Source organism: Puntigrus tetrazona, unplaced genomic scaffold, assembly GCF_018831695.1.
Source record: "Puntigrus tetrazona isolate hp1 unplaced genomic scaffold, ASM1883169v1 S000000005, whole genome shotgun sequence".
Lineage (NCBI taxonomy): Eukaryota > Metazoa > Chordata > Actinopteri > Cypriniformes > Cyprinidae > Puntigrus > Puntigrus tetrazona.
The window spans coordinates 16975-39410 of record NW_025047685.1 but is presented as its reverse complement, the minus strand read 5'-3'; the positions used below and the strand labels follow the sequence as shown (position 1 = coordinate 39410).

At 36.3% G+C, this 22436-nt stretch overlaps 2 protein-coding genes and 2 pseudogenes across 2 annotated transcripts; 1 reads left to right on the top strand and 3 right to left on the bottom strand.

Annotated features, from left to right (window-relative positions):
• The first annotated feature begins 164 nt into the window (after nt 1–164).
• LOC122332156 (rRNA N6-adenosine-methyltransferase ZCCHC4-like) lies at nt 165–7139 on the top strand. Its single transcript, XM_043229462.1, is given in 10 exon segments — nt 165–336; nt 441–559; nt 1400–1482; nt 1636–1914; nt 2302–2382; nt 6098–6153; nt 6156–6169; nt 6248–6394; nt 6745–6845; nt 6929–7139. Coding segments are annotated over 8 exon segments (867 nt in total). The 5' UTR covers nt 165–242; the 3' UTR covers nt 6389–6394; nt 6745–6845; nt 6929–7139.
• LOC122332155 lies at nt 2382–6091 on the bottom strand (annotated as a pseudogene).
• Nucleotides 7140–8440: 1301 nt separating the features above from the next.
• LOC122332135 (major facilitator superfamily domain-containing protein 8-like) lies at nt 8441–14453 on the bottom strand. The gene is given in 14 exon segments (XM_043229426.1): nt 8441–9279; nt 9387–9613; nt 10059–10162; nt 10649–10783; nt 10861–10969; nt 11099–11157; nt 11276–11411; nt 12277–12354; nt 12357–12395; nt 12833–12887; nt 12890–13078; nt 13568–13611; nt 13960–14033; nt 14357–14453. Coding segments are annotated over 14 exon segments (1524 nt in total). The 5' UTR covers nt 14413–14453; the 3' UTR covers nt 8441–9060.
• A 3866-nt stretch (nt 14454–18319) lies between these two features.
• Nucleotides 18320–20642, bottom strand: LOC122332157 (annotated as a pseudogene).
• Nucleotides 20643–22436: the final 1794 nt, after the last annotated feature.

Below are 22436 nucleotides of genomic sequence, written 5' to 3'. Positions count from 1 at the left end.
TTTTTTGTTTGTTTTTTTTTTCAACTATTTATTTTTTATTTTATTTATTTATTTGGGAAAATACGCAATATATGATGACACAACAAGAAATAAAAAAGTATAAAATAGTAAAGAAAAAACAAGCGTTTAGCCGACGTTATGCGACGTCATATATGTGCGACGCATTTAGATGGCAGCCTCCTGTCAAACACGCGTGTGTTTTGATTCTCACATGTAAGGTTTCTCGGCAAAATACTGGCAAAATGGGTAAAATACTGGATGATGTCGTGGATGGTGGCGGAATAGAAGTGATCATTCAGCATGAAAAGGACAAAACGGCACCGCGGTGTCCACATGGTATGAGCTCAATTATACGTTCACCGGTTTCGTAATCGTCTCGTTTTTTTTGTTCTAAAATGTAAGTAAGGCCACATGTAATCTTTGATGCGTGCTTTTCCCAGGACCAGCTCTGTTGTTCGAGAAAACTGGAAATGGTGAGGACAAGGGAAGGAGATTTTATGCGTGTTCTGCTTGTCGGGACAGAAAAGACTGCAACTTTTTTCAGTGGGCAGACGAAAAGGTTAATATAGTATTTGTTATTGTACTAGGTTTTGCACAGGTTTGCATGAAATACTAAGAAATGTATACGCAAACTTAAAAAATATATATTAAATCCTGTTAAGCCTGACATGGAATAATTTTATGGTTTAAAGACATCGAAACAAATGAGCAAGTCATCAAAGCTATAAGTGTAATACAGCGTTGTTTTTCAGTAAAAAACAAAAATACCATATACTACATTATTATATGCCATGACATACAGAAAACAGACACGAAAATGTCATTACTTGCACCCCAAATACTTCTTACTTGCATTTTAAACTAAGCCACAATCCCATTTGTCAGAAAGAATTTATTAATGTACAATGTAATAAAATGTGTGAGCTTACTTCGTCTTTATATACTTTAATACATACAAATCTGTTGTTTTAACTTTTACAGAAATCTAAGTTTTGCATTGAATGACAATGAGACATTTTACCCACATTTAAATTTTTTATTCAAGTAGACACTTGTATTTAATGCGTTTATGTATATAAAATCTCCTTTATGTAACATTTATTTTGTTTGATATTTAAATGTCTTTGACCCTTATACAAATCTAAAAGTTATGACAGAATTGAAGTAAAAATATCAGTCAGTCAGGCAACAGAAGACGCATAGTAGTACATTTGGATTTACACATGTACCAAATATGTACTGTAAGCTTTATAAGATAAATATAATAAGCTTAAATATGACAGCTGAATACAAGCATGTAAGACATTAATTCAACAAAAATAAAAACTTAAAAGTAGACAAAAAAACACACATGAATACTAGTATTTCATTCACTTAATGCATTTAATTTATGCTTCAGATATCTGAGGCAAGGATGCTTGCCAGAGAACAACAGAACTGTTCCAAGATGCCTCTTTTCAGTCATCAGGAACACTGCTCCAGGTAAACAACTATTTTTAAAACTTTACAACAAATAAGATACTGGCATGTCTGTTTATGGAAAGAGGAAATGACTGAAAACTGAAACAAAAACAGTACCAGAGATCCTACTACACACAAAAGCCTTTCATATGTGCACATTTGTTTCTAATACAGATTTAGAGAGTTTGTTGGTCTCCCACTGGAGCAGAGAAGGTTCTGTGTGGACTGTCAGCTGCTGATTCTTCCCGGGGAATGGGCGAATCATGCCAAACACAAGGCACTTTCTGAGGACATCACAGTGCAGCAATTGAAAAGGCCCAGTCTACTTCTGTGTCCGCTAGATAACAAGAAGAGTCATGCACAGTATCTGTTTGCGGATCGGAGCTGTCATTTTCTTCTGGATATGCTCTTGGGGTTAGGTTTCCAGAAAATTCTCTGTGTCGGGACACCACGGTAAGTGTAAACAGTTACTGCTGTACAAATGTCTACATATCTTAAAGTGCCCCTCTTATGGATTATTGAAAGTGTCCTTTCATGCAGTGTGTGACAGCTATAAGTGAATGAAAACATCCTGGAGCTCTAAATCATCACAAACACTGCTTTAAATGAATGCATATTATAAGAAAATGAAAGTGTTTTTTGCATTTGTGTTAACCCGATGTTTGAGACTCTTAAAACCAAAATATGAAGCTTTTATAACCCATAATAGGGGCACTTTAAAGTGTGTGCAAGTGTTTTCCAGTCAATGAAATTGGCAAAATATCCAATGTAATGTACAATCAGTAACATATCTCCACAATTTTACTTTATAATTGAAGATTCTCTCATACACATTCACAGATTACATGAGTTGATCAAGTTACGAAATACGGAGGGCAAGAGTCCTGCGATGAAGAGTTTATTGCTGGATATTGATTACAGGTAAACACAATACTAAATATTTCGGTTACATTTTAAGGTGTCCGTGTTAAAGTGTAATAATACAGTTAAGTACTGTGTAATATTAATCAACTGCCTATAATTTGTTGCAAATGCAAGGTTAAAAAGCCACATAGACAGAATTAAATTCTGTGAAAAGTGTGCACCACACCAGACTTGAGTATTATGTTTATTAGTATACATTTCTATTAAATAGTACACTCTATTTTTACATAAGCTATAGAAGAATAGACTTTTCCTCCTGTTGACCTTGATAACCTTTGCTTTTTTTGGTGAAAACATAGGCCTATATATTATATGCATGCACTGTTATTAACTGTTAATGATCATTAAGTCCTTTATCTAAGAAATATAATGTACTTTGCTCAGTAAAGACTTGTTAATTAGAGCAAAACAATGTTACAAAAGATTTCTGCTTGAAATAAACATTAACTTAATTTTATCAGAGACCAAAAATTACACGCACGTTTTTTTTTTTTTTTTATTACCGCTAATATTAATTAAAGACTGAGATCGCATATTTCCATATGATAATGGCTTTTGTCTTTGGGGTGAAAAAGCGGAAAGCTGGGTAGAGAGGCTCAGTAAACTGGTGATGTGCTCTTTCAAACACAGCTGTTTGCACGGCTGAAAACTCCTGTAGCGTTCTCATAGTCTCAGCATCATAAAAACACCAGACGGCCCTTCTGATACTTCACAAACACCCCACTCTGTTCGGTGCTGCCCGAGCCGCTGTGACGGGTAGTGCCACATGTCGATCGTTGTGCCAGGCCATGAGATGCCCATTTGAAACTCGAGACTCCACGAGCACCTGTTCCGTCCAAGTTTGGCACCTTTGTCCCGGCCTCTCCTCTGTAGGCTGCCATAAGCCACGCCCACAGCCCACGATGAACAGCAGTGCACATCTACCTCCCAGTAGTGCTGCCCAGATGTAACGGCAGCAGAGCCCAAGGCGCAGTATAATTGATCAAACCTTAGAGGTTCATTGGAAACACAGCGGTCCTCTGAGGAAAGGCACAGGCCCCGTCCTTCTGAGGTCACCTTGATCTGTTTGTGACATGTCTGTTTGTCAATCGCCACTTCAAAGGAGTCTGTCAAACGGAAAGGCAAGAATATATTACATAAAGCGTTATTTTAAACATTTCTTGTTGTCTCTTAGCTAATCCTTTCAATACAGTATTTATATTATAAATGAGATATATAATACAGTCTAAAACTTCAATATATATATTTTTAATTATAGTATGCAGGATATACATTGCTGTTTAACAGTTTGAGATCAGTATGATTTAGTTTTCTTTTTAATATTATTAAAATTTAAATGACAAATTTTATATATATGAAAATGTATTTTATTTTTGTGATGAAAAGCTGAATTTATATTTATATATATATATATACCAATATTAATAAATTGAATGATAAATCGTGTAAAATAATAAATGCCCCTTCTGTCATTTTTTGGTCAGTTTAATGTGACATTGCTGAATAAAGTATTAATTTCTTTCTATCAAAAATCTTACTGATTCCCAAATATTGAGCAGTGTATATATCCACCTCACACCGATATGTATAAGATGTTTTATGTTTATAGAATATATTTAGCATTAACTTGATTTATGTGTTTTGGAGGCTGATAGTGTATTGTACCCAGAAGCAGGTTCTTTCGTTGGAGCTGGGCTTTCAGATCTTTGCAATGTTCCTAAGAACCTTCATGAGCTTATGGATCCTTTCTTCATTCATTTTTATCTCCTCTTCAGCTGGGTCCAGTTTCTTACGACAGCTAGTCAATCTAGTTAAAGATAAATTGGAATTAAATGTACAGCATGTTTGCCTATCGAAAAGAACATGGAAAGACATGTTGTTTTGAAACGTAGTTATCTATAAGTATGTTTATTAAAGTCCCATCATAAAATCCAAAATAGGAAAATATGGCCTTACGTAAAATCCTCAGGTAAAGGCTGAAAGCAGAGACCATGCAAAAGAAAATATATGTGATCCATACATTTGAACATTATTATTATTATTATAACATGAAAGGAACATCTTATCTGGGGTGGTTTACCTGCTTCATGGATTCTCCTGGGCTCTGTTGAGCTGACTGAATAGTGCTGATGTGTTTCTGGAGGAGACTGAGGTGTTGATTCCAGTCTTGAAGAATTCGATTTAGTCTACTGCTGGTTTCCCGGCGATCTTGCTCTATCATGTCCAGAACGGCCTTCTCATCCTCCTGCAGAGCCATATGTAGCTCCTCAAAGCACTCCTGCACCTTCTGCTTCATCGCCTCCGAGTTTGTCTTCAGCAGAGATGAACGATTCATTAGTTATTTAACAATTCAAGTTAGCTGTCAGACAGACCTTCAGATCACTTTTCACCATTAAAATCAAATTCCCAACAGGGTTTCACTTACATTCAGGTTTGCTTGCCGCTTTTTTATAGATTCCAGATGAGACTCTGTTCTTTTCTTCTCCTTCTTTAAGTCATCTAACCAGACTGGCAGCTGTTCACACAATAATTTGTAATTACTTATAGTGCTGGGCACCGATTAATATCAACTAAAGGTTGGTGTGTGTGTGTGTGTGTGTACACAGACATACAGTATATATTTTGAAAATATGCAACGTATCAACAAAAAGGTCCCAAAATCTACAACCAAAATAGATGTTAAATGTTGACTACTGTACAGTAATACATGGTGAGTTTAAGACTTATCCTTAAACATTCAAAAAAAACATCCTACCAACCACATATTTTTGAACATTAATGAAAGTCTTGAGCTTGTTTTTCATTGTTACAGCCAGGGAGCACATGTTCAACCTTAACAACAACATGTTTCTGGCTTGACCACATTCTTATATTTTTTGGTCTGTCAGGTTAGAAAATCTGTCATTACTTCTGATGGTTTTGGAGAGTTGGCTCTGGTTCTCCTGATCAGTTTTGGAGAGCGTGGGAAGGGCTGGGTAACTTGTGTCCCTGAACGAGCCTCGTAACCAGACAGAAGGAACTGATTTCCTCTGATAAAGGCCAAAGGTCTTCCTCTGCCATCTCTCCAAGTGTCCTCTGAGCTAATGGGATCATAATTGTGTCATTATGTACAGCAGCTGAATCTAATGCATGAAATGTAAAAAGCCCAAATTTTTTTTAGAGGAAATGCAAACAAGTTGTTCTGACTTCGCCAATGCATAAAATGTCACAGCAAGCCTTCACTAGAACACACTGAATGCCAAAAGTTGCATTTATATCTGCATAGCCCAATGCATAAATCATATTTTTGAGCAGCCTGCACATACAGCGTATGTCTTAACACATTATCAAATCACATGTTTTTTCCTGAATCTGGAATAATATGCAATGAAATGACTTACCTAAGAGACGGATAAGAGAATTAATGAATGTGTTTGGTTGTCGCCGTCTTCCTGCAAGCACTGCTATGTTCATCCGAGGAATGTGTTAAAAAAGGTGTGTAACCCCTTTTAACAAGCCAAAGCCTGCTGCATGTGAATATGCGTGTGCACAATTTTGCAATGTTTTATAGCTGACAGGATTATGTCTGCTCAATTCCAGACTTGTTGACCTGCTGCAGGGTTTGGAAAGAGCAGTGGTTTTTGTTTAGCTCCTCTGAAATGCATGTTGACACTTGCATTGCGTGTATTTTTCAAGCATTAACCTTTTTTTTTTTTTTTTTTTACCCTCTTAGGTATTGCCAGTTTTATGGGCAGGAAGAGTTCTGCCAGTATAATATGTTCAACCATCACTTTTTGATGATGAGGTAAAAAAAAAAACTCCTTGACGTCAAATGTGGTCAAACGTAGCGCATACTGATAAGTCACGATACGCTGTTTTGCAGGAAGCTCTCATGTTTTTTCAAGGCTTTCTGCGTGAGGAGGAAGGAGCCAAGGTAGCCATGATAACAGACCCCCCATTCGGAGGCCTAGTGAAGCCGCTAGCCAACAGCTTCTCTCAGATGGCAATCACCTGGAAAATCTGAATAAAAGTATAGTAAAGTATACGCTTTTTCCTAAGCATGCATGCCTTTTTGCTTTTTTTTGCACTTGTTAATGCTTTACTTTTAAAATACAAATGCGGTTGAATTATCTGATCAGTAAAATTGCAATATCGCACAAAGTTATCATATAGGTTCAAATTACTTTTATGGTATTTCCGCATACTTTAAACTTGAAACCCGCAATTTCCCCCTATTTATTGTAATTGCATAGGAGAGACCAGCACAGTTCTACTTTTATATTCCATGGAAGAAATAGGGATACAGGTTTAAAATGGCACGAGGGTAAAAGTATTAATGGAAAATTGGCTCAGAGACTTCATAATCTTGTTGATTTTTAGTATGCGATGAAGGTCAGATGCCAATGATATGGATTTTCCCATACTTCTTCGAATCCCGTATCCTGGAGTGTTTTCCCTCCTTCTCTATGCTGGATTACCAGGTATTATAGGAATATTGTGTTATAAATAAATACAATAATACATTTACAGGGTATTACAGTCCTGTGTTATTCTTTATTCACAGGTTGATTATGATAATCATCCTCTATATAAACATGGAAAGACAGGCCGTAAGCAGTCACCTGTTCGCCTTTTCACGAATCTGAGCCCTAAAGATATCATTCTACCAGAGGATGAAGGTTACAGGTGCACAAAAATCATTTTTGATCGGAAGAGATGCATAAAAAAAAGTCTTAAAATTCATAGGATTAAACGTGGCATTTCATTATTTGATTTTTTGAATGGAATTAGCTGTAAATGCATTTATAAACTGCTTTAGGCTGGTATCAAATTTACAGCTATTTTTTCAATTCAGATTTTATGTGTTTGTGAGAGGCATGTGTCAGCAGGAAACAAACACTGCCCAAAGTGTGACAAATGCCCATCTAAGGTAAATGCTTATGTCCTAGTCAATGTATGGAATAGGAGCAGATTAACTGACATTTCCTATTTATTACACAGGATGGGCGAGAATGGAGGCACTGTGATGAATGTGGATCGATGTGTGAAGCCTTGTAAGCAAATCTGAATTCATTTAAGATGATGTTTGCTAATGTGGTTATTTCTCATCCTCTTACCATTTTCTTTCCGCTCTTACTCTCTCTCCAGCGTGGCGTCATTGTTCCTCATGTGGTCACTGCGCTCTCCCGATCACCCTTGTGGTCCGAGCCAAACTGGATGTTTCAACTGCGTGCAGCCAAAAACACAAACTTAGAGCTTGTCCTAAGAAACACAATAAACGGTGAGTATAAACCAGAGTTATTATAGTTAACTTAAGAAAAGTGTTCAGTTCAATTCAAATAAACATTTAATTAAAATATTTAAAAAGTAATGTATTTCCATTAGTTCCAATTACTAAAATAACTAAACTTAATGTATTAAAATAACTAAAACTGAAGTCAATTTTAAATACAAATGACAAAAAAAAAAAAAACATTAAATTACTATAACTAAATAACTATATTTTTTAACTAAAATGAAAAAATCTAATATATAAATTATAATTCTTACACTTTTGTCAACAGAATGACTGTGCCAGGTGGTCATGCTGCTCCAGGCCTGTTAAAACACATTGCTGACAAATTCACAACTAAGAAGAAGAGGAAAAGAACAGTTACTTGAGCTTGTTCACAGTGGATTTGTGACTGCTGAAAACTGCATCATGATCAGAAAAAGTGAGCTCAGAGAGTGTGAAATGGGTTATTGATGTACAAGAAGGTTGTTGTGTAAGTACATAGTTGTCTTCTTGCATTCTGTTTTTGTCACAAGCTCATCCTACACTACAACCTTCCCAGTACAATAGACACGCTGTGTGAACAAACCATCCACGGGCTGGAATAACATTTCAAAGAAGCTTTGTTCCATCTTATGTGACGATCTGTGGATAAAATGTTTGAATACAACCACTGAAATGGATGTGACGGACAAAAATTATTTCTTGTTGAAACATATCATTTTTAATGCATTTAAAGAAACTTGAACAAAAAAAAGCTGGAAAGCATGTCATGCCTCACTTTTTAAAAACATTAAAGAACGATTTATTGCCATTTCTCAGGAAATGTTGTGCTTTAACTCAAAAAACAGAACAAAAGCTGGATTTAAAATACAGTGGTCTTGCAGCTTATAATCACCAAAAACTCAAGTGATTCTCGGCACCCTGTGTGCTTTTTAAGCTTAGTGTTATTAAAAAGAAAAGAAACTTCAACATCTGTGTCAAGCCTGTCCTATCAATGCAAATGAGAGTAAATCATCCAACACATGTTAATACTTTACAACGCCAGAAATTCAAGTTAATAAAATAGATTATTAAAACCAAAACAATCATAATCCATTATGCACAGTAGTCATCTGCGATGCTTCATAACCCACTGAGCTGCCAAATCATTAATACTGCCGTTCACATGGGACTTTTTAGAGTGTGCCATTGTTTGATTTTATATGGTGTCAGTCCATGTCATGCTGCTACAAGTGGTTCACAGTTTAGCTAAAAAGGAAAATTATACTTCAACATATCAAGATATTTACTACTTCAGAACCATGATTATGCTTGAAAAGCTCCACACTTTATACAGTTATCTATTTAAAAAAAAACGATTTCCATATTTAAGTCAAGCCCACTTCTCCGAACTGTCCATTAGTAGTTGGTGGAGGCACCTGTCAGTCATGACTTTCATCTTCTATCCTTCCGTGGCGTATGGAAAAGGCGATAAGTCGTTTGTACATGGCACTCAGAAGAACAACTGCAGCTAATACTATGCCACATATGACGCTGAAGGCCCATCGGGGTCCCAGGATGGTGTAGACGTGAGAAACAAACACAGGCCCGAGGGTCCGCGCTCCACTTCCTGATGCTGTCAGCCAGCCCATGTAAACCCCCTGAGATTACACACAATTGGGGAAGAGAACAAACAGCATTAACTTTAACAAATCATCGCGTTACTATAATTTGAGATTTGAAATTTTAAAAAAAAAAAAGCGTTTACCTGTGGTTTGGGGCCTATTATCTTTGAGTATAAAGTGTAGGACATTACGTTGCATGTGGGGTAACCCACTCCAATCAGGATGTCAGAGGCAATGTACTGTGCGAGATGAATTACAGGGGTAAACAAGCACCAGGTCTGTTCAGACGGACATCCAGTGGGCTCCAGAGAAGCGTTTGAGGGTGGAGTGTGTGCCAGTCGTATTTCTGGTGTGGTGTTATTCTCAATGGCTGTAAATGGGGATATTTGTTTAATCCACATATTTAAAATATAACATACTGTACATTAGCATTCAAAAGTGTAGTGATTCATAGTTTCATATGCTCACCAAGGAAGCATTTATTAAATCAAATATACAGTATCATCCGTTTTCTACTGAAATATATTTTATAATATCAATTATATTTATGATAGCAAAACTGAATTACCGCAAGCATTATTTCATCACTGTCGCGAGATCTTTTTAATATGTTATTACTGAAGCAAGTAAATGCATTGTGTAACAAAAGACACTGTAAAATAAGGTGTCACTTTACTGTCACTTTTGATCTTTTAATGCATCCTTGCAGAATAAAAATTGTTCCTTTAAAAACATTTTTCAACAGTAATGTATATTGCTATTTTAATAAAAAAATAACTTGAAACCAGCTTTGGAGATATATTTAGATGCCTTACCTGCCCACTGTATTTTAGGATATTGATTTCCCCATGGCAACAAGATAAAGAAACCAGCAAATATGAGAATCAGGCCTCCGAGCAGCAGTGGCCGATCTCCTACCCTGAAAAAAAAAATAATAATAAAAAAAAATAATTAAATAAATTAAAATAATTAAAAAAAAACAGATTATATCAGGTCTGATCAGTCAGCCTCTACGAGCAATGAGGAAGTCATGTGCTCAAAAACTGCTAACATCCATTATATGTTTTGGGTACAGCAAAAAAACATGCAACCAACACCAAAGATTTGCTAAGATGACCTCTAGTAAGAGGTTTTATGGCACCATATACTTGAAACGTGTCAAACAGAAGTAGCCAAGCAGGTAAAAATGTTTAAATGTTTAAAATTACATTAAAAAAACACTTTAGGTCTTTTAACATTACCTTGTTCTACCACCTTAATCCTTCCCAATACGTAAACTTAACTACCTAGCAAATAAGCAGCAAATTAGTAGTTTGAGGCAAAAGTTGTTGTTAATAGTGAATAAGTGTTGCCTATTCTAAAGTGTAACCAAAAATCCAATAACCAAAAGCAAAAAATGTTTTACCGTGCTGAGACTACTTTTACAACCAGGAAGATGAGGATGGACTCAAAACCAATGGCCGCCAATATGATACCATTGTACAAAACAGCTTCTTTCCTCGTCCATGCAAACATGTCCATTGATAAAGGAGTAGATATACTGAAGGGAAACAATACACATGAATATGAACTAATTAGCCTTTAAAAATGAGTGTAGATTAAAGTATCATCACTTACGTTTCAAACACAGCAAAAATGAAGAGAATGACAAAGAAAAGGACATTAGATGTGAACACTGCGATCTGATCGATATCACCTTCAACCTCAGGAGCCACATCTACTTGCTCTAAAGACAGAAAGACAAAACAATGCGTAAAATGTTTTGAATTATTACATGAGTAGACTACACAGTGCCACCCTTGTGATGCAGCAGTGCACTGCTCAAGTATTTACACCCTAAAACAACTTTACGTACCTTCTGAGGTGTAGTTAATTGCACGGATATGATTTCCATGGTCATCCACACAGTGCTCCCCTAAATAAAAAAATTTAAAAATCAATTATATGCATTGCTTAATTCAATAAAAACACATTCAAATATATGTGTATTTATATACGATCATGTAACTACTGCCAAATGTTAAATCATTACCTCAAGACTAATATAACCAGCAGAATGTTAATGATCCCGAAGCAGGCTGCCAACAGCGCTGGAGCGGTGTACATATTAACCTGAAGCTGGATGGCTTTCACACTGAAGCCAGACTCTCCAATGAATGACAAACAGCCTGTAGGGCTGAGAAATCAGCACAGTCAACATCTTTGACTTACAGGTGTATCTCAAATAAATTAGACTGTCATGGAAAGGTTCATTTATTTTAGTAATTGAGTAATTGTTAAATAGGTTCAGTGCAGACAGACTGACGTACTTTAAGCCTTTGGTTATTTTAATTGTAATGTTTTGGGCTCACATTTAACGAAAAACCCACTAATCCACAATCTTAAAAACTTTAATATGGTGACATGCCAATAATCTAATCGACTAAAAACACCTGCAAATGTTTCCTGAGCCTTCAGGAAAGTGGTCTCTCAGTTTGAGACTGCTGATCTGACAGCTGTCTAGAAGACAATCATTGACACCCTTCACAAGGAGGGTAAGCCACGAACATTCATTGCCGAAGAAGCTGGCTGTTCACAGAGTGCTGTGTCCAAGCATGTTAACAGAGAGTTGAGTGGAAGAAAAAGATGCACAACCAACTAAGAGAACCATAGCCTTATGAGGCTTGTCAAGCACAGAATGGACTGAGACTGGGGTCAAGGCATGAAGAGCCACCAGGAATTTGGCTACAGTTGTCGTTTTCTTTTGTGTAGCCACTCCTGAACCACAGAAAACATCAGAGGCGTCTTACCTGGGCTAAGGAGAAGAAGAACTGACTGTTGCCCAGTGGTACAAAGACTTAAACTACTTCAGTCTCATTTGAGATGAATTACCGAAATGAACTTTTCCATGACATTCTGATTTATTGAGATGCACCTGTTTTTAAAGGCCTATTAAACTATTTAAAAAGACACTATCAAACAAAGTTGGGAACAATTACTGTTTTTGTAGACCATTTTTACTTCAAATGCATTCTGCAACTAACATGCTTTTACACAAACCTGGGCCAAGAATGAAGCCGAGAGCCTGACAGGCACTCATGTTAGCCATTGCACTGGTTCTCTCCTTCAGGAAGTGGCACCAGCCACATAGGACCTCACAACAGCTACATTACCTACAGGGAAAAAAAGCATAATGCATAGAAATAAAATACTTCACCTTGTGCTTGATAATAATTGTTAAAGTAATACTTAAATGAATAAATAAAAGATTAATTACATCAGTATTTGCTAAGATTTTTTGTGTCAAATAAATGTTAGAATGTTTTTTTTTTTTTTTTTGAAATTTCAATATCCATTACTTAAGTCTGCAAAGTCACATGACTTTGTAGACAGACTCTACAGAAATCATTTTAATATGACAATTTATTTTGTGGAAACACAGGATTTCAGGATTCTTCAATGAATATAAAAGGTGAAAAGAACAGCAATTATTTGAAATAGATGGTTGTAACATTATAAAATGTCACTTTTGATCAATTTATGCATCACTGCTGAAGAAAAACATTCACTTCTCTAAAAAGAAAAAAACGAGATGTGTATATTAGTTTACCTGCTCCAATGCCCACAAACGCATTTGCAGCCAAAAGCATGTGAATTTCTTTGTGTGTGAAGGAGGTAGGTAGACATAGGCGTAGTAAATGTTAGCAGAGACATTGATGAATATAGAGCAGACTAGAGGCTCTCGTCGAGGCCTGTGATTGGACCACAGTCCAAAGAGTGGTGAGGCCACCATCTGACCCAAACTATACGCAGCAACCACCCATCCCAAGAAACTGGCATCTGCATTTTCATCAACCTAAAAAGATATACAGAGCATGACTGATTGACACTCACAGAGTAACAAAACCTGAAAGATTACTGTGCAACTGATTTTAGTCAACCGATCAAACACGCAAAAAAAACATTTTTCGTGCTTCACAATTGAAACCTTTGTCATTTCCCCCGAGAATGATAATCTAAAAACTGAACAGGTTTCAGTTGCTGCATTAAGGAGTCACTGTCATGTTTTCTTAGAAAAGAAATGCACTTATACCTACTTCCCTTTTTAACTTCCAGTTTGTACATCATGCTTGACCCAGCAAATCATACTCTTTACAGAACTGCCATACCAATAAACATTCACTGACTCAAATCTCAGCCTGCCTGTAATACACTCAGTTTCTGTAAATCGAGCAGTAGAACATTTTGCTGGAAACAAGTTTAATTACCAAGAAATGCATCAACTTACAAAATACATAGCCTGAGCATTATGTAATATAGTGTGTGCAAATGCAATCGCACTTACTTTTTTCAGATAGGGCCATATGGAAGTGATTACAATCGTAAAACCTAAGAAAATAAACAATGCAATCAGTGATACATATTACATGCATGTACTTTGTATTATACAAACAACGCAACTAACATTGATTTTTCTGTCTACTGTAATTGCAACAGATTTCTGCTGTTACACCTCTACTTTTTTTATGAGGTTTAAAGGCATAAAATGTTGGATTGCACTGAACAGTGTACAATTAAACACAGCAAGTCCTGATACTGCACAAAAATCTTGCAGGTTACAGCAGGTTTTCAGGTTCAAAATGAACAGATGCATGTTTGTTCAGCGAAGACGACATCACAATACATCTGCACAGCACTGTAATCTGATCAGTAAGTCTGTAAGAACATGTTTCCTACCAACGCTGCTAAGGAACATAGTGAAGTACATGACCCTGATGGACCTCCAGCGGCTTCTGTCTGCATCCCCACCACTTACAGGAAAAAAATACACTTTATTAACATGCATGCCTAAGTATACAATTAACAGTCATAGCTCTTGACTGTTTACATTTAATATGTCTACACTTAAGCATATTCAATTACAATGATTTCATGCATTATACCAGTATTATGGCAGGAGTTTATGAACGATATAACATTCATATCTTCACTCCACTTTTTCACACCAAAATTTTAAAACTGCCATGACTTGATTTCTGGATTTCTCGAGCTAAATATTTTCAATTTAGACATTATTTCAGGAGAGAAGACAAGATCAGACTGCGACGTTGCAAATGCAACTTTCAGAACTTACCTTGTGATATCGCCTCTGAGAAGTGGAGTGTTTTCGTCAGACTCCACAAGAGACATTATTAGTGATTAAGCAGCTAGCGAAAACGACGGCAAGACTCAGGTTCATTGAAGGTCAGCTCTTTACATTGACATGCTCTTTATAAGCAAGTTAACTTGACTGCAAGCTGCGTAGACTTGCACAACAGATAAGTAGAAAACGCAATTAGATCTTTGTGTAATACTCCCATTTTAGCTGTTATAGGCACAGTAGTGTTAAAGAGTGATTCGCACGCGCGGTCTAAAGTCCATTGGTGTTGTTGATTCAGCGCAAACTTCGAATCATCTGAACGTTGTCACACGTGAACAGTGAGAAACAGTAAATATCCGCGACGTTCGTTTCAAAATAAAAGTCCCAAGTAGTTCTCTTTTTCGTGTTTTTTTTAAATAATGGTGTGTGTGTGTGTGTGTGTGTGTGTGTGTGTGTGTGTGTGTGTGTGTGTGTGTGTCACACCTCAGGACATGGTACAATTTTTATTTGTCAAATACCCATATTGGTGATGAATGAATGTTTCCTATTGTGTGAAAACAATGAAGATATACATTTTTCTCATGTGTTATTTTTTGTATGTACATTTTTGCTATGTCACACCAACTTTTATATTTATCGGCTACCCATATATCCTTACAGAATAAAGAAATAAAGAAAAGCATGATATTGTAAATAATAGTAAAATAATAAATAATCATAATAATAATAAAATATTAATATAAGTACTTTCTATTTTAATTTATATTTGCAAATATAATTTATCCCTGTGATGGTGAAGTTTTCCACAGCCATTATTATAGTCTTCAGTGTCACATAATCGTTCAAATATGTTTATTTGAATATTAATCCAGACATCAGCATATACAGGAACAACATTTCCATAAAGAGATGTACATTTTAGATGCACATATTTGTAAATTAATGTATCAGTTTTATCAATATTTAGAAGCACATTTTTGTATAACATTCTAAAAAAAATTCTCTGGTGGGGTTCTGTAGAACAGCTCGGTTTTGGCGTGACGCTCAGGTTGGAAGAACGCTGGAGTCACGGAGTCAACAAACTTTTGAAGCTGACATGTAGACATAGAAAGACCGACAAACACAGACTGAAACTTAAATACACAGACTAACAAGGGACCAATTACAAGACACACCTGACATTAACAACATGAGGGAGAAACCGGGTCACAGAACACATGGACAGGGAGGAAAACAGGACCATATCCCTGACAACTGGGAGCAAACTAATGTTTAACAATTTGGCCCACATAAGGGAACATTTTATCCAATCCAACCATCAACCTAAAATGAGTTTGTGAACTGAAGACGAAGTGAAGATGGTGATAGCAGGTAAAAATGAACCATGCAGACCAAACAATGACACAGTTTGCTTTTTAGCCCATGAATCTACTTACTTGTGTGAAGTGGCTTTCTCAGCTGTGACCCAAGTCTAAACCAAGCAAAGGAACAAACTCAAAGTGGTAAACAGTCTTATTACAGCAGCGGCATCACTGTCATGAAACTTTTCTAATAATTCTCTTCAAAGGGTGAAAAATCATTATGAATAAATCTTTTTTTTTTTACCCACAGTAATAGTATTTGATATTTTAGTTCAGTTATTATTTATTATTAGAATTCCCATTAAGTATTATTATTATTATAATAATGTATATTTATGTAAAATTTGTAATAGTTTAATATCAGTTTGCAAGCATAACAAATAAGATTTTATTTTGTCTTTTTTTAAAAAATAAGGCAAGCTTGAATTTGTGAGCTTGAAAAATCATGGAAATTAATTAATTAATGCTATTGTGGTAATTAATTAGAATTTTCCAAAACTTGTAAAGGCAGATTTATTGAGATTTTCATATTTATTTACTATGGATTTACAGTTGTAACCAGGGCGTAGCCATCATTTCAAGTAAGAAACAACATAGAGTTACCGAAATCACAAAAAAAAAACACAATAACACAGAGCTACATAACAAGACACAAAGCTAAGGATTAAAGTAATTGTCATAGCCACATAAGTGCAAAAATTAGCTTAGAAATCATAACTGGCTTAGAAATCAGATACACTGCTAGACAAATAACCAATAACAATGATTTGTTTATATAGCTTGTTTTTATCACATCATAATAAGGCAGAATAGATCCTGTACTGTATTGAATGCTGTTATTAGTACTTCATTGTTCATATGCTCTATTACCTAGAGATGGCTCGAAAAATAAAATCTGTGAAAACTGTTTTCATGCATGCATTTGCAGTCGTGACTGTGTGTGTGTGTGTGTGTGTGTGTGTGTGTGTGTGTGTGTGTGTGTGTGTGTGTGTGTGTGTACACGCACGCGGATGCGTTAAATACAGAGCATAAAATCCAAGTATGGGTCGCCATATCTTGACACATGTCACATACTACGCTTTCCTATCCTACATCCGTTTTTACACCGGCTCTAACATTCTCGGAAAAAGTGTGGGGGAAGAATTCAAGCGGTATTAAAAGTGGGAACACGTCCCGCGTAATATACGCCCCTGGTTGCATTATGTATCTGTTGTGCACCTTCAGTGTAATAAACGAATATGAATAATGTCCCAACAAACCTTGTCATGAACATCGGCGTTGATTCAGTCCGTTCCATGTGCTCCGTTCTGGACACGGTCTGTTTTATTACTGTCTACAAGAAGCAAAATCGTTTGGTAACATGATAATTATAACAGCAAATGTGCAATTAACATAGGCTATTTACAAAGACAGTGAAAACCGTTTTAGTGAGCAGCGACAATAAGTTTCATGGTCCACTAAATGTCCTGCCCTATCGGCTAAAAGAGAGGATTTGATTGGTTACACTGTGTTGACAGTTTGCCCAATCCTATAAAATAGAAATCGTGCTAGTAGGGAGAGCGTAGGTTTTATAATATATTTATAAGAAATAAAACAAGTTTTTCCATAATTTGGGGATTATTTAAAAAAAATCTAAAGTGTTTACTTTAAAGTATGCTCAGCACTTTCAGAAGGGCAGGCAGTGTACTTTGCCTCTTGATGCCCAAAGTGATGTTTTGTCTGTTTTTTTTTTTTTTTTTATTTTATTATTATTATTATTATTATTATTATTATTATTAATTAACGCCCTTTTGTGAAGGCGTGTCAAATCTAACTAGTAGTAAAAGTAATAAGTACACATTCACAGGGTTTGAAAGGTCTGTTTTTATGTAATTTGACTAAAATGCATTCATGCTGTTACAGTATTTATTTTAGGGTAACCATAAATGCTATTTTTCCTAGAGACACCTCCTTCCAAAATGTCTGTATTGCTTTGATTTCACAGTAATTGGAGAGCATTTTAAAAACATAACAAACCTAGTTCGGTCTGCAGTGTTGACGCGTCCGGGGGAAAAATATGGCTCTTATAGTCATCCTAATTTATTTAAAATGTAGCGCTGTAGACATGTTGTCAAAGAAAAAAGGTGAAAATCTCAACACTTATACTCATTCTCTAATTTTACTCCAGCAGCATCCTATAGATAGATGTAGAAAGAAAGAAAGAAAAGAAAGAAACATTGCCCTTATCTGATCCCTACTGCTCCTCAATCTGAGGATAAGTGCACATATAAATAAAATGAAAAGTAAGTTTTTAATAAAAGTTGAACTGTCAAATAAATATTACATTCAATGGTGACCTGTTGTCAGGTAATTAGTTTTATTAATACATAAGTATAATCAACCAGCGCTACTATAAAAATAGAAAGATTGCATTTGAATAGACGTTATTCACACATAAACAGTGATACAATAAATATAAGTTGGTTATCTTATTGATGGTTGCAGGACGAACAGAGATAACGCATTAAATATTTGTGTCAAAACACATACATGAAACTTGCATACACGAAAGTAGACAAGCATAGATACATTTTTATAATTACTATATAAATGAATAAAGAGAAACGTAAGTCTAGCAATCATTTTGAAGAAATAATTGACATCCTTCCTTTGTAGTTTTAATAGCTCTCTTTGAGCAGGTCCAGCCCACAACAGCGTTGATCGATTCAAATAGAAAGTTTGCAATTAGGACTAGCTTCTTTTTTTTTGGTCCCAGTGAATCAATTGTTAGTGTGAATGTTCAAACAGAAGGACAGAATGAAAGGTGATCTTTCAAACCTGCTCTGTTGTTAAACGCGCCTGTGGTCTTTCAGAGACCACACTGTTATAATGCCCCTGCCATCCAGCAAAGCAAAGAAAGGGTACAGCTTCTCACAAAGTGTCCCGTAAAGGTGTATATGTGTGATTTGTTCTCTGCATTGTAGAAGGTAATCTGCCCCTCCTCGTAATCGATGTATATTCCCATTCTTTGCAGGGCACCAGCAGCAGCGGCAGTGTTGTTTCTGGATTGGTGCATGCAAAAACTGACGTGTGCTGCGCCACAGGACCCAGTAACCAGTAGAGGATTCATTGGAAAGCGCTATGCCTTTTTGAGGAAGCAGTCGTCACTCCAACTTTCCAATAGCCATTGTTGGCAAATTCCACTTCCCAGTAATGGCGGCCGTTCATGTAGCCCTCCCAGCCTAAAACGCCAGGGCAAGCTGTCAAATCGCTGAGGCTGCCAAGGCATATTGGCTTCTTTTAGGCCCTCCTGGACCTTCTTGTGGTCATCAGAGCTGCAGCCAAGATTGGCTGGTCACGGGATCAAGAGTTACGTCAGCTATTTAAAGAAGAAGAAGGTGATGGTGTTAGGACTGATGCATATGATGTTCTTTTGTTAATGTTGGAGTTAAGGTTTTTGAGGGGAAAGGCCTCATATTTTCACATTACCCCTCCTGCACTGACAATCCAGTTCCAGACTAAGAGAAAAAGAGAAGATCCACATTATGAAAGTTAGTCATCAGTTAGACCATCACACTCCTATAGCAAATTGTAACTACAGACCCTTTTCACAGATGGATAACACACTTTCACGATTATTAACATCATAAATCTAGCAGTATGTTTTTCAAATTTATATTTTAATCCACACTTGCTATTGTGGATTTCTCAAATGTGCTGCATGGGTCTAATAAAAGTTATTTACCTGAATTAGGGGATGTATCGTTGCATGCCTGTTTGAAAAAAACAACAAAAGAAATTTACATATATTCATTTGTTTACAGCTTTATCCACATTCTCAGCTTGATTAGGTTAGGTTTCAGATCCCTCACCAGCTTTCCAGGTGCGCTGCTTAGCTGAAAGCCATAAATGAGGAACCATGCCCTAAAATGAATATTAAAAACACGATTAGTTACAAAAACATAGTTACAAAAACGTATTTGTAAAATCATAATTCAGTAAATTATTTCCATGACTTTAACACTAAAACCGTTTTATATAATGTTTTACAGTACATAATAAATGTCTCTCAAAAAACAACTGCTCAAACATCGTAGAAACGTAATAACCAGTCGCAGGCTGTAAAACCGATGTTGCCTCTATTGCACTGTGCTTGCTTAATGATAAGGAATTCATTTTTACCATCCATAAATTTATCAGCACTATCTCTGACACAATTTCATTTTACAGCCTCACACTTTTGTGCATGTTAAGAAAACAAATTCGGCTCCAGTGCATCGCCAGCGTAAGCTTCACGGTGAAAACTTCTACATCACTCGCGTCAATGTAGACCATAGTTACAATAAATATTTGTCTTGACTTTATCGTGTGGAGTTTATTTTGGAAAAAAACAGTGGTGGGAGTGGGGCTGAGGTTGCTCTGTCATACACTAAACTAATTTCCCCAACCACGAACAATAAAAGAGAGTGCATTCCCATAGCCATCCCACCTACGCTGTCTTCTTTCAGCAAACTCAGTGATGAACTCCAGCAGTGGCGCCAGAAGTGTTTAGCAACTATTGCTTCAGTCCCAGGAGGCGCCAAAGAAACCGTGCCAGTTCATCTCCCCACCATTTCCAGAGCTCTGTCTCAGAAGAACAAATGTTACATGCTTTTCCTCCCTTCTACTATCTATGCTACTGAGTTAAAAATACATGTACTGTATATAAAGTGCCATTTTACAAGTGAAAGACCTCCACCGTGACCCGACAACTAAGAAGTGTTTTTTAAGGACCACCTCACGTTCCAGATTATACAGATACGCTCGCTTCCTCCTCCTGACACACTCTGTATCTCTTTGGCCGCCTGTGATCTTCTTCTTCTGCACCACATCAGTCTGATCTTTATCACTCCCTTTGTGCCTTCTTCCTCCTCTTCAGTCAATCCTCTCCCTTTATCCATGAATGGTTTCAGACAGCTGAGGTGGCTTTACAGGAACAAAGAAAGCTTAATTTGAGCAAACCGCCATTATATGTAGCCAGACAGAACAGTATGATTGAGATGTTTGTACACTCAGTTTCACCTTATCGGCCTTTGAAGTTACTGGCCCACTGCAGAATAAACAAACACTCTTCCAAGACTACACGCTCAGTTCTGGGGTCTATCTGCCGCTCCGTCTCCTGCCACACCCTTCTCAGGATCATCTCTCTGCAGATACAGACACAAATATATGGATACACGTTATATAGGAAGCACATAGAGATATCAGTTGTTTGGAATTATTTATTTGTACAAGCTCACTTCCTCCCCCTTTTTCACGTTTGCATATCATCTAATGCTCACACAAAAATGAAAATTAAAAAAAATCTGCTTTTCGGCAGCGGGCAGTAAGACTATGGGCTATTTGAAAATAAAATATTCGTTATTCAAAGAACGCTGATATTACATACATTCTTTTATATCACCATAAGGCAAAACACTAAACTGATGTGTAGTATGGTTACTCTGCATCAAATGCAACAGCAAGACAGAGTTTCACATGCAGTAATGCTAGGTTATTGATACAGGTGTTATCGGTTGCATAGTTTATGTTACCTAACATGGCAATCATCAAGCATCATAAACTTCTGCGCATATGCTTAACACGTTATATAATACGCCGAATAATAAAAAGTCATTGATTGCGTTGAGTTTGCGCATAAAGAGGGAGTTGCCAAAGGAAATGATTGCCAAGGCTGTTAAACACATCTGTCCGTTTATATATGTGGCAAAATAGCAGTTTGCCAGCTTATAGATAGGTAACAGACAGATACACAATTTCTTAATATTATTTTACAGTTGAAAAATTACTAATATTTTACTTGAACTATTTTAGTTATTTAAAATGTTTAAAAGCGTTAAAAACTATTAGCATTGTTCGCGTGCTTTTTTAATTTGATTTTCTGTCTGTGCATGTGTGTGTATATACAATATATATTACATACATAAATAGCAAAATAATCACCAGCCTGCCTTTGAAACGTACTTACCTGTTTGCTTCAGTAGTTTATGAATCACAGTGCACTCATCCAAACTCCGGGAGATCATTCAGGCCTTGTTTGGCGCTGCCGCTGAAACCAGCATAAACTAATTATTAATAATTAATGTATACACAAGCGTAAGCATTGGCGTCTTGCGTTATTGTATTCCACGGAGTTGATTAGTATTACCTGTGCAGGTAGAAAAGCCACGCTACTGTTCTTGAAGGGCTGGTGGGAGCAGGGCATGGACCTGAATATCTGTCTCTGATAGTCTGTCCCAGCGCACAACCCGACAAGTTACTCTGCTTCTAGAGCACTGGAGTAGAAAAGATGGGGAAAGTTCTTACCTCAATTAGTTTCATCGATTTATCTTCCATATGCTTCCACACATGCTTGAAATGAACACATAATATATTTAACGGTTGAACAGAAACCCAAGCTTGTGCACATATGACTACGAGCATTGCTTAACATGTTCAGGATGCTTTTCAGGTGCGCCTTTTTTACTACTCGAGAGATCGGTTTTAGATTTATTTATATTATTAATGTGAGCAGACATACATATTAAATAACATACAAATGAATTTCAATAAACCAATGCTCAAATTATCAAACAAATCATGAAGCAAACAACAACAATCATCATCATCATCATCATCATTTTAATTGTTCCTGCTGATATCACAGACTTTTCCAACACATAAAAAGTAATAATAAGTAAAATACTTCTATTAAA